Source organism: Aptenodytes forsteri, unplaced genomic scaffold (assembly GCF_000699145.1).
Source record: "Aptenodytes forsteri isolate BGI_AS27 unplaced genomic scaffold, ASM69914v1 Scaffold119, whole genome shotgun sequence".
In the NCBI taxonomy this organism is placed as follows: Eukaryota; Metazoa; Chordata; class Aves; order Sphenisciformes; family Spheniscidae; genus Aptenodytes; species Aptenodytes forsteri.
Genome location: NW_008796165.1, coordinates 11641863 through 11658469, shown reverse-complemented (window position 1 = coordinate 11658469; position 16607 = coordinate 11641863). Strand labels below are relative to the sequence as shown.

The following is a 16607-nucleotide window of genomic DNA, read 5'->3' as shown; positions in this document are numbered from 1 at the left end:
CCAAAGACTCCCATTTCCCATTGATTTCTGGCTTAGAAACTTAGAACATGAAGCCAGCTGTTTAGGTATCCAAATGTGGAATTGGGCACCTACCCGTAGGAAGTATGTTGGCCCTAGTTTTTTAGTGTCTATAATTAAGAGTGGTAGCAAATGTCCATACAGGTGAGAGACACCTCTTCAAACGAGATACTTAGATGAAAAAAGCCAAAGACTCCCATTTCCCATTGATTTCTGGCTTAGAAACTTAGAACATGAAGCCAGCTGTTTAGGTATCCAAATGTGGAATTGGGCACCTACCCGTAGGAAGTATGTTGGCCCTAGTTTTTTAGTGTCTATAATTAAGAGTGGTAGCAAATGTCCATACAGGTGAGAGACACCTGAAGAAGAAGAAGAAGAAGAAGAAGAAGAAGAAGAAGAAGAAGAAGAAGGAAATCTGCTTGCTTCCGCATGTTCATGTTCTTCATTTTCTAAAAGTAGGGAACAAGAGAGTTCTTGAAGACAGTTCCTGCAGTCAGCACTTTGTCTTTAAGAACATCACACTAGCTCCTTAGGCACGCTTCAAAAACTGAGAACTGGACATGACTTTACTAGGCATGCTCCTCATTCAAGGGGATGACCACATACTCAAACATTTACTGCTTTAAAAATAATCCACCAGCAGAAACTATAAGACAGTGTTTAGGGTTTCCCCCCTCACCCAGAGGATCCTGGTTATTAAAACACTTAAACACATCAATTAAAATGTTGCTTAAAACTGACAACAACAACAAAATCAAATTTAGCAAAAAAAACCCCTGTTTTACTCAGCTATATTTTATTTTACCTTTTAAAATGCAATAGATCAGGCCCTTGCCAAGAGCAAGGAATGCAAGAGGTCACAGGCTGCACTTTCATAAGCAGCTTTTCTGGAGGTCTGCCACCAGAAGCCAGTTTGAAGTTGCATTTCTGAGAAAACCTTCTGACAATGGATGCTATGGGGCTTAACTAACTCACTGTACTCCTTAACAGGGCAACAGACCCCTCTACAAGGCAGCTCGTTTTTAGACAGCGGCCAGGGCCAGCCTCTTCATCTGAGCTGACTATGGGTATTTTATGCCTTTTTTTTCAATACGCTGCATCAGTTTTCAGCCAATGGTATGTATGGTATTAGTATGTCTTAGGGTACAGCCACATGAATAAATTATTATGGGCAAAACTAGGAGGTCAGTTGCCCGGCAAAACCACCTCTACTCATCATCTTTCTGTGGTGTATCATGTGACAGATCCCAGGGACCTTGCACATTCCACAGGAAACCAGGGCCAGGAGCGCTACTGCAGAGTTGCTGACATCGTGCAAATACAGACTATAGATTACTCAGTTAATTTCTTCATCTGCCTGTACTCTTATTACTTGATCATACAACAGGATTTTAATTTTTTTTTTCTTTTAATACTAATCTTATGAAAGAAGCTTGCAATGATATCAGCCTCCAAGTATTAACCAGCAAAGCCAGACAACTGAGATTTGTTTTAAAAAGAATAGTATTTTTCGCATTATGAAATTCTGCCATTTTCCTGAGGGGAAAATACGGTACCTACCTCTCCTACTGTAAACTTTTGACTTCGTCTCTTTGCACTCAAAACTCCATATTCAAAAGCAGAATATAAAAACAGGAAAAAATGAAAATTATATTGGAAGCAAAATGTCCTTCATTTTCTTTGCCTTACTATTATCTATTTAAAAATGGTGAAATGTTAATAATATATCACTTCTCTGCCAAAAAATGTATTTTTATAAATCTCCTTTTCAGCCCGGAAAAGATATTAGCAAAATGAGAGACAGAGATAGACAGAGAGAGAGAACAAAATTTCAAGCGTGATTTTGTCAAATAGGATGAGTATATATTTCATTTTCACTATATATTGCCTACCTCATCAGAGCCAGGAAACTCAACTGTAACAAAGTCAAGTTGTTAGGGCTGCATTAAACCTTCCCGATTAATTTTCTCCTCACGACAGAACAAAACCAGAGTGGGTGCTCCAGTTCAGAAATGATACTGAAATCCAAACAATGTACGATACTTAGCCATCAAACTCTCACAAGGCTACCAGCAATGTCCTTGTAGCTCCTTCCCATTCAAACAAATCTTCTCCTAGCTGTACATATGGAGCCTGTCCCTCCATGTACTTTTTGATAAAAGCATAAGAGAGAGCCTACAACCTATATTCTCATTATCTCTCTCTATGCCATAATAAAGGAGTTGTGAGGCGGATTAGAGATAACACAAACACATGATCCATGACCCACTGTTTAAAAGCAGATGATACACCATGGAAAACAAGTGCAAGGAAGTGTTAGGAGATGCGATGCATCTCTCAGCCACCTCATCTTATCTTTACCCAAGAGCGTTGTGGCCACAGAAGCTGAGAGGGCCACATCTGAACGTGTTCTTCAAGTCCTGTTTCAACTGTTTCCTGAAATTTGCCTGCTGTTTGCAAAGGATGGGAACTGTAATAGGACATGCGTGTTTGGAAGTAACAGCACAAGCTAGAAGAGGAGCATGGCTTAATGGTATCTGTATCAGGAGCATTAAGTAATCATGCTACAATGTTACCTGTAGCCACTTTGTGAGACAAGCAATTAGAGAGGAGAAAAATAAAATCAGTGTTCTGGAATAGACACAAACTTCTCAACTTTCTATGAGACCACAGAGAGCTGGCAGATTTCTGCCAGCCATCTCCTCACAGTTGAGTGATGACTTTACTGACCCACTATGAGCAGCAGACTCTCATATTTGCATTCATGTGGGTAATCCACCCATGAAGCACTAAAAAACTCCGAGTCATATATATGAATCAGGGTCACTAACCTCACATGTGATGGAAGAGAATGGCAGCTTGGGGTTAGGTAGCTCTACCATCTTGGAAGTTGGATCCTGAGACTCCTGTCATAAAGAGGCAAGTCCTGAACACTGTTCAGGTAAAACTGAAACCAATGAACAGAAAATCTGAGCAATAAAATCTACCCTTCGAATTGAGCAACAAGCAAAAAGACCAAGATGGTAGAATAGTACTCCTGAGACCAATGGGCTGGGGAGGCTGCTTGTGATCCAACAGATGGTCTTCTAAAAAGATATCACAAACTAAAAGGTGTTAGGGGGGTAGATGTACTTGTTTTCCTTGTAGAAGAATGATGCTGTTTTCTTTGTAGAAAGAAGAGTTTTATGAGGAACTGTCAGATGGTTGAGACACTGGACCCAAGAACTGAGAACCGTCCCCAGAGAGGGGCTGGAGCAAGTGGATCAAACAGCTTCTGTATCAGTACGAGGTGAGGCCAGGAGGGTCTACAGAGTAGTTTCAGATTAGCAGTTAGGTCATTCAGTCATATATGAGATAGGTCTCCAGGAGATCACAATGGGAGCAGAGAGAAGTCTAAGCACAGCATCTGCCTCTAGAACTGTCCCTCGGTTTGCCCTCCCCAGACACAGAAAAACAATAGTGGTGTCCTCCACAGAAAATTTGCACCCCTGTAAGTTTTTATTCCTTGGGTGTGAGGTTAACCTCCCTGTAAACCTGTGTTTATTCCAGGAAGCAAACTTGGAACTAAGCCTGGGACAACTTGAGAGTTTCAGCTCTGGAAGAAGTTAAATAAGAATGAATTCATGGGTAATCATTCCAGACTCATTCAGTGTTCACCATTTCCATCTGCCTAAATCAGAGATGCAAGAACTTCAACTGTCTTATCAAGGACCCTGACCGAATGCTCAGCTTTGAAACAAAACCTTTAAACTAGATGAATTTTGACTGTTCCAAGTGTGAATGTTCACATACATTTACTTCTGCCTTTTATCAGTATCCATTAACACTAAGCATATTTTATGTTTCAGCTTGGGAAAGTATACAACAGGCGCACAGTAGCATATCATCCCTTTCTTTATATTCCCAAAGGTCAAGGTTTCTTACATAAATTGGCAAAAAAAGACCTTTAATCTGCTAAATTGTTTTCAAGATCCAAAACAGAAAAAAAAAGCCCACATTCCTGATGGATTCAGCAGCTTTTTGCTAAGCAGTTAAGCACTAGCAGTTCTGCATTGATTTATTTTATTGTTTTATTTAGTGAAATGTCTGGATACAGATATACAGATTAACCTTTTTTTTTGCTCATATTTACTGTGTCGCCTTCCTTGAAATGGGAACTACAAGTGTTTTGATAAATGGACTGAGAGGTTGTCTGGTTACACCATAGCTTCTACTTGTGTCCTCTGCTGAAATGCTATTATGTACCCTTCTAAAGCAATGCTGCTCCATGACTCACAGCAGTTACTTCTGTGCCTCTCATAACAATAGCTCACTGGGGATATAGGGCCTCAAATGAGCTAGAACAATTTATACCACCCATTTATTTTTACTTCTCTTCCAATGATAGATACTTACTGTCACAAAATGCCAGTTTATGTGAAGATTATAAATCTTCCAGCACAGACAACTGCAGGCCATTTTAAATATGCACTTTATAACACTACAATTTGCTGCTATGGTAAATTAAATTCCTGAAAGCTCAGCACAATATGAACTAACTCTTCTCAATGTTTTAAAAAAATAAAATCAAAAAGTCAAACCAAAGATCCATATAGCCCGCTAACCTGTTGTTAACAGTGGCCAGTAACAGATGCCTTAGGGAAGAACATAGGAACAGGGTAAACATACAATAATTCTTCCCCAGAATGTGCTCCCAAGCCTGCAGAGAGTTGAGGTTCAAGCAAATTTCTGTTCTTACTTCCAACCAGCACAAGAGACCAAGTCTTCAAAAGTGACTGTCTGAGATTGCAAACAAAACATGTTTTTCATGAACCTTAGTAATCTCTCAGTAGAAAGCTCCATTTGCGCATTAGAAAAGAAATTTACTATAATGCTGACTTGTAGATCAATGTAATTCTTTTACAAGAACACTGGAGTTTTTTAAGTGTTTCAGAATTACTCCTTTAGCTCACAGCCCTTCAACTTCAGTTCTTGTTCCTAAAGAAGCACGCCTCAGATACCACTTGCAGCACTATCTTATTTTACGAGACTAGCAAGACCTCATCCCAACCTGAAAGGTTAGGAACTGTGCACACGGAACAGCTGTGTCACAAATACTGATGGATGCTGCACTTCACTCACCAGATACAAAAACAACTCCACCTCCAAATAATACTTAAGAAAACCCCACCAAGCGTCCCAGCCAAGCTCTTTGTGTAGTCCAAGGCAGGCCCAGTCCTTGTCACTGTGGCTAGAAGACAGCAGCATGACATGCTGGGTCAGCACAGGAACAGAGGGTCTCTACAAGAGGTTTCTAGCACTGACCTTTTCCCAAAGAGCTGATGGCAGAATTGTCAATTGTAGGAAAATACGAGCTATCCTGTCTCATACCCTTTCCTGGAGATTGTATCGCAAGATACTTGTCTTCTCTCAAAAAGTATTTTCACAGTTACCTCTAATATGCATGCTAAGTAGTCCAAGTCTTGATAATCCCAATCTGGTCAACTCACTGTATCGGGTGTTGACAATCCTGAAGAACTTGGGAGCTTAGTAGCTGATGTGACAGAAATTCAAGGCAAGGCTGGGGAAGAAGTCTCAGATGTGGCATTTAAACAGGAAACTCAAGGGGGTTTTGCATGTAGGTATTATTCCTAACCTTATTACTTATGGGGGAGAATTATTCTTCGAAACCTGCAGTTCTTACTGCAATCAATGGGAAATACCAAGGAAAACCAAAACCTTATCAAATGAGGTCTGGTGTATTTATCTACTCTGGATGCCGTTCCCATGTACCTTAAGGCCTTTCTTATTTATTTATTGCATAATACAGTTCATTTTAGATATTTATTTTTCTTTTTCACCATTAGGTAAGTATTCCTTCTATATTAGTGAAGGCCACTACCAACAATAGTATCATACTTACAGGTAAAATAAATCTTCTTCTGCAATACCCCTGAGTTACAGGAAGCAGATTTACATTATATGGGATATGCTATCACACACTATTTTAAACATATTTTTAAACATTTGAATAACTAAATGGGTAAATCCTGAGAACCTTACTTGGTGTTTATTCAGCCCCTACTTACTGAGACAAAATCCCAAGGACAGAGTAAACACTGAGAGAGGACCTCAGGCCTTCACCCCCAGTTATAAACAATGAACTCAGCATAAACTGTGATTCCCAGCTGACGCTGGGAGAAAAGCAGCAGCTAATGCTTCTCCTAATTTTGCTTCCAGAATGATTATGAGAGATTTACTTTCTCCCTAATAAACCTTGCCCATTCTAAGATCTTCCCCTACCCACAGCTGGAGCAGCAACAGGAAACTTAGATGAAGAACTACTGATTCATGAGAGGCTGAATAAAATTGGAAATGGAGGAAAAAAGCCTCAGTAACAGGCCTACTGCCCAAATACTGATGAAGTTTGCCTGACTGGGGGATTTGTTGCTGTTAAGAAAAGTAAAAAGACACTTAGAAATATCACTGCATCTATGTCACTTTGGACCATGGAGTCCTTAGTACCCAGCACTCACATATCACACATTTCATTAGAAAGATCTCTGTCTGCACAGCTTCAGTTTCATGCTCATATTGCAAGTGGGTAAACTAAGGAAAGGCAACAATCTGACAGAATCATACAGCAAACCAGCAACACTAAACAAAATCTGGGATTTTGACCCCAAATTCCACACTAATCATTGCAAATATGGCTAATTCCAAAATTTTAAAACTAACAGAAAACTACTAAGTTGTTTTTCATACAATTACTGTATTTCCTTGAAAATTATATTTAATTGTTTCAGGGCCCAGAGACAGCCTAACTGATGACCATGGATATCCCTTATCATATCTCATTTCATTTGTATTTTAGTTACTCTTTTACAGTTCAGTTAAGTTCTTGTAAGAAAAGGAGCACAAAAAGGAGTCCTTTTTGTTCACCCTGAGATCTAGACACACAGAATAAGCAGGCTGTTTAATAAATTCATGCCTACTCACAAAAGCAATATAAACAAGGGATCTGGAAAGGCCATTCATTATACGTAAATATGCTTGTGATTTGAGGGAAATCCCCTATCCAGCTCTCTTCAGAACAGAACACTCCAGGAAGACACTCGGGTTTGCTCAAGACTGTGGGCTTCAGGCTAATACATTCTTCTGGGTCTAGAGAGGAGCAATCAGAATTGGTTGGTTTGCAGCATTGATCAGGGTGTTGTACCTGTCAAATCTGATATCATCACTTTGAAGAATATAGAAAAGGAAGGATAAAAATCTTCTGTTGCAATGAAGGGCCGCTGCTGCTGATGGACTTTCATGAACAAAAACGAGAATAATGATACATAAAGAACGAATCAAAATTAAGTTGCTTTAACCTGTCCCCTACAATGGAGTGATGCTATGCTATCTGAACATCAACGAAGGAAGACAATTTTATAACTTTCCTAGCTACAGAATCCAGAATACAATCTCCTTCCTACAACAGAAGAAACAAAAACCCCAAACCGTATTAAAATATACAACTGTTATAGTTAGGAAATAAAGGTGCAAGGTACTAGCTTCTAGAGCTAGACCTACTAACAGGTAACCTTCAATCCCACACTGCTTTAAGTAGAGAGGCCCAAATTAGGCAGCCCAGTGTTTCCGGCAGCCAGAGCAGATAAATCTTACTAGTGTCAACATAAGAAGCTCAGTTTCTCGTGCTCACCCTTTCTAAGGCAAAATGTAGGAGAAGGAGTGAGGAACACGAGAGGAGCCCTATGAGCAGTCAGACCTGGAGGAAGCCCAACATAAACCTTTATATCCATTGTGCTCACATCAAAAAGAATAGAAAATCCAAGGAAGGAAGAAAACAGATCTCTGGTTTACACATTGTTTATCATACAGTGCAATACACTGTTGTCTGTAGTGTGTAAATGCTTTCATTTTAGAACACGGAAGAACCTTGCAATATACAAGGCAAAATTTCCAACTCAGATGTCATACACTCCCAAAGCACTGCATAGGTGCAGTTTGTAAAAGTAAAGACATAACAATTACAAACCTACTAAACTATGAAGTGTCTCAGTCTCCCACCTAATAAAACCAGAATAACAGTCCTTACTCTCTTACCCCATTCATTCACTGTTGCAAAGATCCCCAAGACCACTGAAGAGAAGACACTGCAGAAAGGCTTAGTATTACAAATCTGACACCATAATACATTGCTCTGTGTCACACAGGGTAGGTTACAGTTAACCGCAGTATGGAAACCACCATGTCTGTTGGAATTTTCAAAGCAAGCGTTTTCACTGATGTCAGTGAGATGTCTCTAGAATATCAGCCTTCATATCATCTCCAAGCAGAATATTTTTCAAAGCATTCGCTCTGTCCACATCTATTCTTTGAGTCTTTAAACTCAAATGATCTGTTCACAAAAGGGAAGGAGAGTTGACTGCACAGTTTTATGGACATGTTACTAAGCATTATCTGGTTTACATACAATAGAGATTGTATTGCTTTCAGCTACATTCCCCTGAACAGGTTGATTACCAGCAAAGTGATGGGGCGTGAAACTTGGATGTCTCTGACAGGCATACACTAAGTAGGAATGTCCCATTCTCCCAGTCACCAAGGCATACCTGAGCTTTGAATTAACGTCAGGCCAGGAACAAAGGAATCTTGCTCATAAGAAAAACTTTTAATAACTCATTTACTGAGAAAGCCTCCCTTTCATCTCTGCCAAGCTTTAGGAAAGGCTGGGAGGCAAGCAGAAATAAACATTATACAGACTCACCACTGCTGGCTCTAAAGTAAACTCTCCAACTTCCTATTTACATTTCAAGATCTTAAGCTTTGTGGTTTACTAGTTCTGCAAGTAAGTGCTTTGGGTTTTGGAGGCTGCCTGCACATGATCTCCCATCACTACTGAAGTCTTCCTAGCTTTTATTAATATAATAAGGAGGTCAGAAAAGCAACAATCTTTTATATACCCTGCTAGCAGAAATATTTTACTTCTCGCCTTTTAAAAACAAAACAAAGCGAACAAAGCATACAATGTCAAATTAATGCCAGCAAAGGGGATATTACAGTTTTGTTTGTTTCTTTTTCAAACCCAGGATGCTAGAACATGGAACAAGACAGTCTCATTAAAAAAGGATGTGGAGGACTTCTTTGAGGGACAAGTAGAAGGTGGCGGCAATTTTATGGATATATAACCCTTCTAAGGCCGTAGGCTGAAAAGGCACGTAAATAGACTCTGTGACCTTATCCTCAGAAGGCTAAATCTGTGTACACTAAGGACGGGCAACCTGTAACAACAGCCATGAAGTAAATGTGGTTTTCATTTCATGCAGCCCTCCCTGAACGTAAAACGTCTTCATTAGCTGGGAAGTCAGCACTGTGACTGCTGCCAAATGCAATACATAAGCCAGCAGAACTGAACTGAATGAGAACAGAGCAAGGGAGAGGTTCCTGTGATACTAATTTATTTCTCCCATTTGAAAGACACTAGCTCTGTGACTCATGTGCAGAACAGGCCTTACAGAAGAGAAGAATATTAAAAAACCAAGAGGGCAGGCACTTATCAATTTCATAAAGCTCGCACAGATAATTTCAAAAACTTGTCTAGACTGCCTTAGCTTCAGTAGGTTTGCTTTTGTTTTTATTTTTTTTCCTACTGCATTCCTCCCCCTTCTCCCCACTCGCCTGACCCTCCCAAACCCAGCCCCTTTCCCCTGGTCAGGAGAAGGACAAATTGCTGCCTTTGCTAAACCCTGGGTCACGGCCAGTTGGCACTCAGACACATTGCCCTGGGCTTCTGGCCCTGTCCCCTCGGAGACTGCACGTTTCATGTCAGGGATGCATGTGCAGCAGTGACTGAAGAGTGCGAGGCTGAAGTGCTGCACGCAGTCCTCCGACTCACTCTCCAGAAACATGTTGCTTAGTGCCATCCCACTAGATTAAATATAGCTGGCAAAGCAAGTACCAGCCTATTTAGTCCCTGCAAGTTTTCCCCTCATCACAGATGATTTCAAGCAGCTGAGGAGTCCCTGTGTGGTAATTACTCAAAAGTCTGCTGCTTTAACAACGTGGCATGTTCTGAAGAGGAGACTCTCGTATCAGAGCCAAAATACACTGAATCCACTTGCTGGTCTGGCTCCCACCGAGATTACAGAGATCAGGCCATGAGAACACTTTGAGCCAGCATGTCTCTGCAGTCTCCACTCCAGGATGTACTGCAAAGGACACGTACTGTGCATGCTTTGGGGGTGGAAACGTGCTTTACACTCTATTTGTGTGAACAAAGCTGGCAGCTTGGGCGGATATTGTGGAGCAAAGAAGCTCTATTGTGTTTACCAGTCATCACGAGAATCAAATGAACAAATTTAGAATAAGCAAATTGGGCTGAAGTTCCTTTAGCAGAAAACAGGCAAAGACTAGTCAGGCTTGGTAAAAGATACTATGGGATATTCTTCCTGAAATAATCCATACTAAACACTGGGACAACAAAATGATCTGCCCATTTTGCTGTTCGTGTAGTTGCTCAAGTTCTGTCTTTTAGATCATGTAGTAAATCTGAAAAGACAGAAGATAAATTACTTGTGCCTCTTCAATTTAAAAAATGACTAAATTATAAGCTTCAAACCACATACACATTATCACCTGGGGAAAAAAGAATTGCATACCAAGCCAGGTGAGTCAGTTTCCAATGACAAGAGTCAGAGTAGTAACAAAAGCAGATGCAAAGGAAGATACTCCATCTAAACTTGAAAAGATTCCCTGACAATCCCAAAAAAGAAGTTCTGAGTACAGAGAGCTGATAAAGAAGAAGGAATGACTGAAGAAGCACACAGACCACATCACCAAATGAAGACAGAAAAAAATATCAGAGACTCTGGATAGGAAGGAACACAAAACTTGTATATTTGGGACTCAAAATGCCAGCAAATTCGGACACACACCCCTGCCCCCCGTCTCGGTAAGCTGAAATCAAGCCAGACAATGTTCCCATTAGAAGCTGCTCTGGCTACTTCCTTCAGCTGTGAATCCAAAAAGGTGTTAGAGCAAGAATGACAAATATTTTCATAATGGAAAAACTGTTCTGGGACAAGTGCAAAGCAGAACACTGATCTCTAAGTGAGCCTAATTCACCACAAAATAGGCAGAAATGAGAGTTTATACACATTTTAGGAACAGGGCTACTTTATGTGGATCTCTCCTACTTTATTCAATATGCATAAATAGCACATATCCTGTACACATACAGGATTAGCAAGGACCCCATACTGCAGACAACAAAAGAGAAGATGGGGTGTTGCAAAAGAAGATCCCTGCTCTCTCTCACAATGGGCTTCAATATTTCTGGATCTTGCAGCTCTGTATGCATGTCCTTCTTGTCCTCCATAAAAGTCCCAGTCTGCGGGAGAGGCACTATGCCATAGTGACTCCAATACCCTCAGCACTCTCAGTATTTCCACTCCAGAACTATCATTTATTTCTGCTTACCATTTTAAATTACTTCATACTCCCTTCACAACCTCTGACAACCAAAAACCAGTCCCAGTCTGGTCCTAGTCTGTTAGGTGCCACATAGGTTTACTCAAACCTGTACTCTCTTTGACAAAAACCCTACAGTTTGAGGAAAACCAAAGTTTTATTATGGGAATTTAGCGCCCACAAGAAGAGTGCTATGCTGATATCAGGTATGGGAAACTGCAAGATTTACTACCAGAAAGAAGCAGCAGTACTGCTTCTTGGAGCATTTGCTCCAAGAATACTAGGAAATTTCTGTATACAAGTACCCTGTCACACTGCTTGTTCCTATCACTGTTTTGCTGTTTGCTAAGTAGCACCTGAGAGTTACCTCAATTCTTTGTGGTTTTACACATCTGCAAAAGGGCAAGCATGCTTGTGTTCAGGACTGGGACAAGATAATACAGATATCTGTACCTGAAATCCCCCTGATCACATAAAGGTTTCAGAAGAAAACAAAGGATTTTTGAAACCTTTAAAATATCCCATAAAACGCGTAAGACACTGGCAGGAAGACAGGTTTTTAGGGAAACCAATTACCTTATTCCCAGAAGTTAGGGCATGTCTGTTAGACCCATGCAAACTACCAGTTAGGAATAACATGCAAGCTCCTATTTCAAGGCCTCAAACCTGCTGCTATTTTACTGCGAAAAACTACTCACACATTTGTGTAGTCGCCATGGCTACACAAGGAAAGTCTCCTAAAAGTTCCAAAACTAAATGTGGGTGCTGGAGCTTACAGACCCTGTCTACAAAGCATGATGACATGCAGCAGCCTACTCAGAAAAGTCAGCTGCTGAGTATCTGTCACTTGAAAGGAATACCTATGCTGCACAGAGATCAAAGCTACAGCAAACGAATCCCAGCCCTAAACTAAGGGACAATCCTTCACAAGTAAAAGGACAGCTTATTTGCCATTCCAAATGCAAATTCTGCTGATGACTTTTGCTAGGGCAAAGGAGGCAGCAGAGAATCATGTAAAATGAATAACTGTCCAAAAATATTCAGAAAACCATCTTGTCTTTTCTTTTACCTCATGGATAATGGATGAGCCCTGAGGTGGCAGTGACTTTCAGCAACTACCAACTCAGACCTGGACTTGGATCAGTAACCTAATTACAACATGCTTTTTGCTTCTTTCATGGGCTATTCAAGTATCTCAACACAAACACAAAATGCTTTGTATGTGTCTGATTACCCCGAACTGTCAGTGGCTAATTCCAAAAGCGTATCCTCACTTAAAAATGGTAGTTCTACCACAAATTAAACTATTATAGCCATGAGTAAAATTAGGTTCCACATTTGTACTTTCTAAAATATCAAAGGCATGATTAGCAAAGTCTTTTGTTCAAGATTTCTACAGTCCTTGAGGTAATGAAAACTGGGTCATGGAGTAGTTTCTCTTAAAGTTTAAAGTAAATGCTGTGTTCAAGCAATACCTGCTTCGGTGACTCATGGAGTATTTGGTCTAGAGAATGGAAATACTGTACCAACACACATACACCAACAGTAGTACCCCTGCCCTCACCAAAAAAGGAGGAAGGGGGGGAGGAAGAAAAGCATAGCAGATTAGTTTGAACAGTTTCCTGTTACAATCCCTTGAAAGAAATCCAACCGTACTTTCACCCTGCTTTCTGTTTTCTGAATTTCTCCTGACAGTTGGCTCTTTCGTTTGCCAGAACCACAACAAAGGACGGCCTTGAGTTTCCACACAGGCCATTTTCTCCCTCTCTCGTCTCTGATCATCTCACAAAGGTATTATTGTTGCTGGCTCACTGGGGCTCAGTGCACCTGAGGCAGATCAAAGGCACTTTTTAATGCCCGCCTGACCACACAGGTCTCTCTCCCACTGCATTAAATTAAACTCGATGATTAATCTCTGTAGCCCTGAGGGTCCCTTGGTGCACACGGAGACAGAAAATATATATTTCTATCAAAACACAAGTATAATATACTTTCATTTTATAGCCCTAATTAAAAAAAGGAACAGCTAATTTCAGCCAAATGCAGCTGCATACAGGTCTCATTAAAACACAAATACAACTGCTCTGTGTGCTCTACATTCACTTCATGCAGACTATGCAGGTAATAGATAAAAGAACAGTAAACCTAAGTCCTTTAACATATTAAATCCAGAGAAGTTTAGAATTTGCTTATTGTCTGCTGGCTAGAGATTGTTATACCTCTGAGCAGATGAGTGAAGGAAGGCAGTTAAGGAAATGATTATAAAATGCTGAGTAGTTACATTTAAATAAAAATCTACTTAAATCTAGCCAAAAACTGCACAAGCATCTATTCCCGAGTTTGCATTCAAGTGATTAAGAGCCTTAAAAGGTTCCACCTTGTCTACGGTGTGCAGTCTGTATACGACTTTGGGGTTGCTTTAATGACAGAACAGAACATTGATTAACATCAACATGGACTTTATCGTGTCACTTCTGTTACATTAGCGTATTTAATGGCGCCACATCTCTCATGGTCATGGAGTATGCACACAAAAAGTGCCGTGAAAATGTTTATACTGATATGCCATGCTCTAGTTTGGGAAGAAAACAATCTATAGTTGTGAACTGGGTCTATGTTAAAACTTACCAATATACATATATTAAAAATTAATAAATAACCACACACATATCCTCCTCCAGGGCTAGTTATACTAAAAGAATAAGTTAGAGCCAGCTGGCCCATTTCCAGCTGCTCAACATTGCCCTTAGAACTTTTGGGGAAACTGTCTGCAAGCTCCTCAGCTCATTTCGGTCCAGTATTATGTCTCTACTAACCCAAGTCATTTTAACAATTTAAACTAACTCAGCTAAATGAAACAGGTTAGGAAGAGTTCACACAAACAGCTTCTTCTGAAAGGGCTAACACCTCCATCAAAAAAACGGAAATAATAAAAGAAGTGGCAGGCTTGAAGGGTGACTTCCTCCCCCAGAGCCGGTATTTGCAGGGTGCCCTACCTGCCCTGTGATAGACAAAGAGATACCAATGTAATTTTTCAGAGACAGAGTAAGCTAAGAGTGGTGGAGTTTGAGGTTTGAAACTTTTGTTTAGGACGGAATCCAAATATATTCCAATTGGTCTACAGGATGTAAGCTTTTGTTAAATGCTCTGTTTCACAATACTGGGATTATTCACATCTTTAAATTCAATCATGTGCTTAAATGCTTTGCTGAACTACAATCCATGTGACAAGATCACCATTTATTCATGCTCAAGATCACCACGTATTCATGCTGTTACCACGAAGACAACTTAACTTACTGTTAAGCCTGACGTTTTATTGTCAGCTTCCTTCCTTTTTGTCTACTGGAGCGCTCTCCATGAAGCATGTTAGTCCTCTTTAACACCTCTAGCACTCCCATTGCCATTTGCTCGTTTTGGAAAAATCCAAGTTATAATCAGCCTAAATTTAAGACCGAAATGAGTTTTAAATAAAAAATGTGGCGGAAAAGGGTACTTATCTAAATGGAATGCTTTCAGACTCATACATTTTAAAAAGGTATAAATTTCAAAAGCAGACACTAAATTTTAATTGCAATCTCAGAAAAAGCTTTTGTATTAATTCACTGAGAAAAATTAGCAAAGTGAAAATTGCTTATTGGGGTTTTTCTTTCTTTTTAGTCATGATACGTATCATAATTCTGTACATCATGGCAACTTTCAGAGCTAGAAGGATTTATATTGATTAAGTGAAGAGGTGGGGGAGAAGAGCTGTGACTGAAGACATGCACTCCTTCTCCAAAGACACTATTCTGTAACACATTAGTGACAGGCTTGTCATGGATAACTCAAGCTCAGAGTCTTTGGCTCAGATTTCAGGCTGCTCTTTAAGCTACTCCAGCATCGTGGTTTTTACTTTCCATGTCATTTTTCAGTATTGATTTCTACTACTATTAAAGTTCTTGCTTAATAGCAAATGCATGGTAATATATAATTAATATCCAAAGGTAAAGATAGAGTCGCCAGAAAAAAATCAAGGAAAAGCAAAAGGGTGAGAAGGACAAAGGTCATTTTTCCCTTCAAAAACATTAGTTAGTATATTCTGTACAAATTAGGACTACGCATACAACCTACCCCCATGTGGCATGAAGATGTTCCACAGATCATAGCAACTCGGGATGTAATTGGCTGGTTCTCACATGGCAGGTTATATCCTTTCACATCTGCTCCAATTACTCCTATTAAAATAAAATTAAAATTTTATTTTAAAGAAGAGCAAGCCAACCCTCACAAAACAGAGTTTTTCCACCCACAAATAATTGCCGAGTATCTCACACCACTGCCACAAATAAAAAAAAGTCTACTTAGTCAATAAACAAAGTTATTTTATCAAATCAGATTAAAATGTATTTTTATTCCAGATACATGAGGACACTAGATGATTTCTTCTATGTTCATGTTTATCATCATAATTTTTAAATGTTATTTTGACTATAACCTGACCTTTATTCTCTTAGGTAGTACACTAACATGCAGAATAAAAGACTGCCTGTTGTGAAAGGCAGTACGGTAGACTGCAGATACGTTTATTTGTTCACAGTTTATCATGCATATACTGTATGATGTGTTTTGTCAGGGGACGAGTTGGAGAAAGGGGTAACTTCACAGGAGACTGGAAGGCTGCCAGTTTTGTTGTCTTGACTGCTGCTGCTGTTCTGTCCATGTCAGACAGAATCATCTGAAGGAAGATTACTCCTTCCCTAAGAGGAACTGTGCTTGGCTTTGAGGAGCTTCTGTGTGCAGGACAGGACAGGAAGGAGGACAAACTCAGCAAGCACTCAGCCCACAGCAGAAACATACACCAGGCGACGCCAGAGAGGAGCCAGGAGCTTGCTTACAGAATGGGGCAGACCTACAGCCAAGCTTCAGCATGTATCACATCATGCTTAATTCACTTAAGGGGAGGCTAAAGTGGAAATCCTGCCCTCTCCTCCTCCTCTCCTAGGCTGAATTCTTGCATCACGTTGTGCTGCACCCAGCAAAACGCAGCAGCCCAACAAGTAATATTCTTTTGTTTGTCTTTTTTTTTCTTGAGCATTACTTTTCAACTAGCAAACTGTCACCAGACTTGTGCATTGCATCTGCATCTGCAATGC

At 40.1% G+C, this 16607-nt stretch overlaps 1 protein-coding gene across 5 annotated transcripts in view; it reads right to left on the bottom strand.

The window, feature by feature from the left end:
* The window catches only part of FGGY (FGGY carbohydrate kinase domain containing), a 149808-nt gene that overhangs the window by 57360 nt on the left and 75841 nt on the right, over positions 1-16607 (bottom strand). For all 5 annotated transcript variants that reach the window (XM_009287409.2, XM_009287411.2, XM_019474173.1 and 2 more), the window contains one exon: positions 15586-15689. In XM_009287409.2, coding sequence (XP_009285684.1) covers positions 15586-15689 — 104 coding nt within the window. The remainder of the gene's footprint in view (positions 1-15585; positions 15690-16607) is intronic.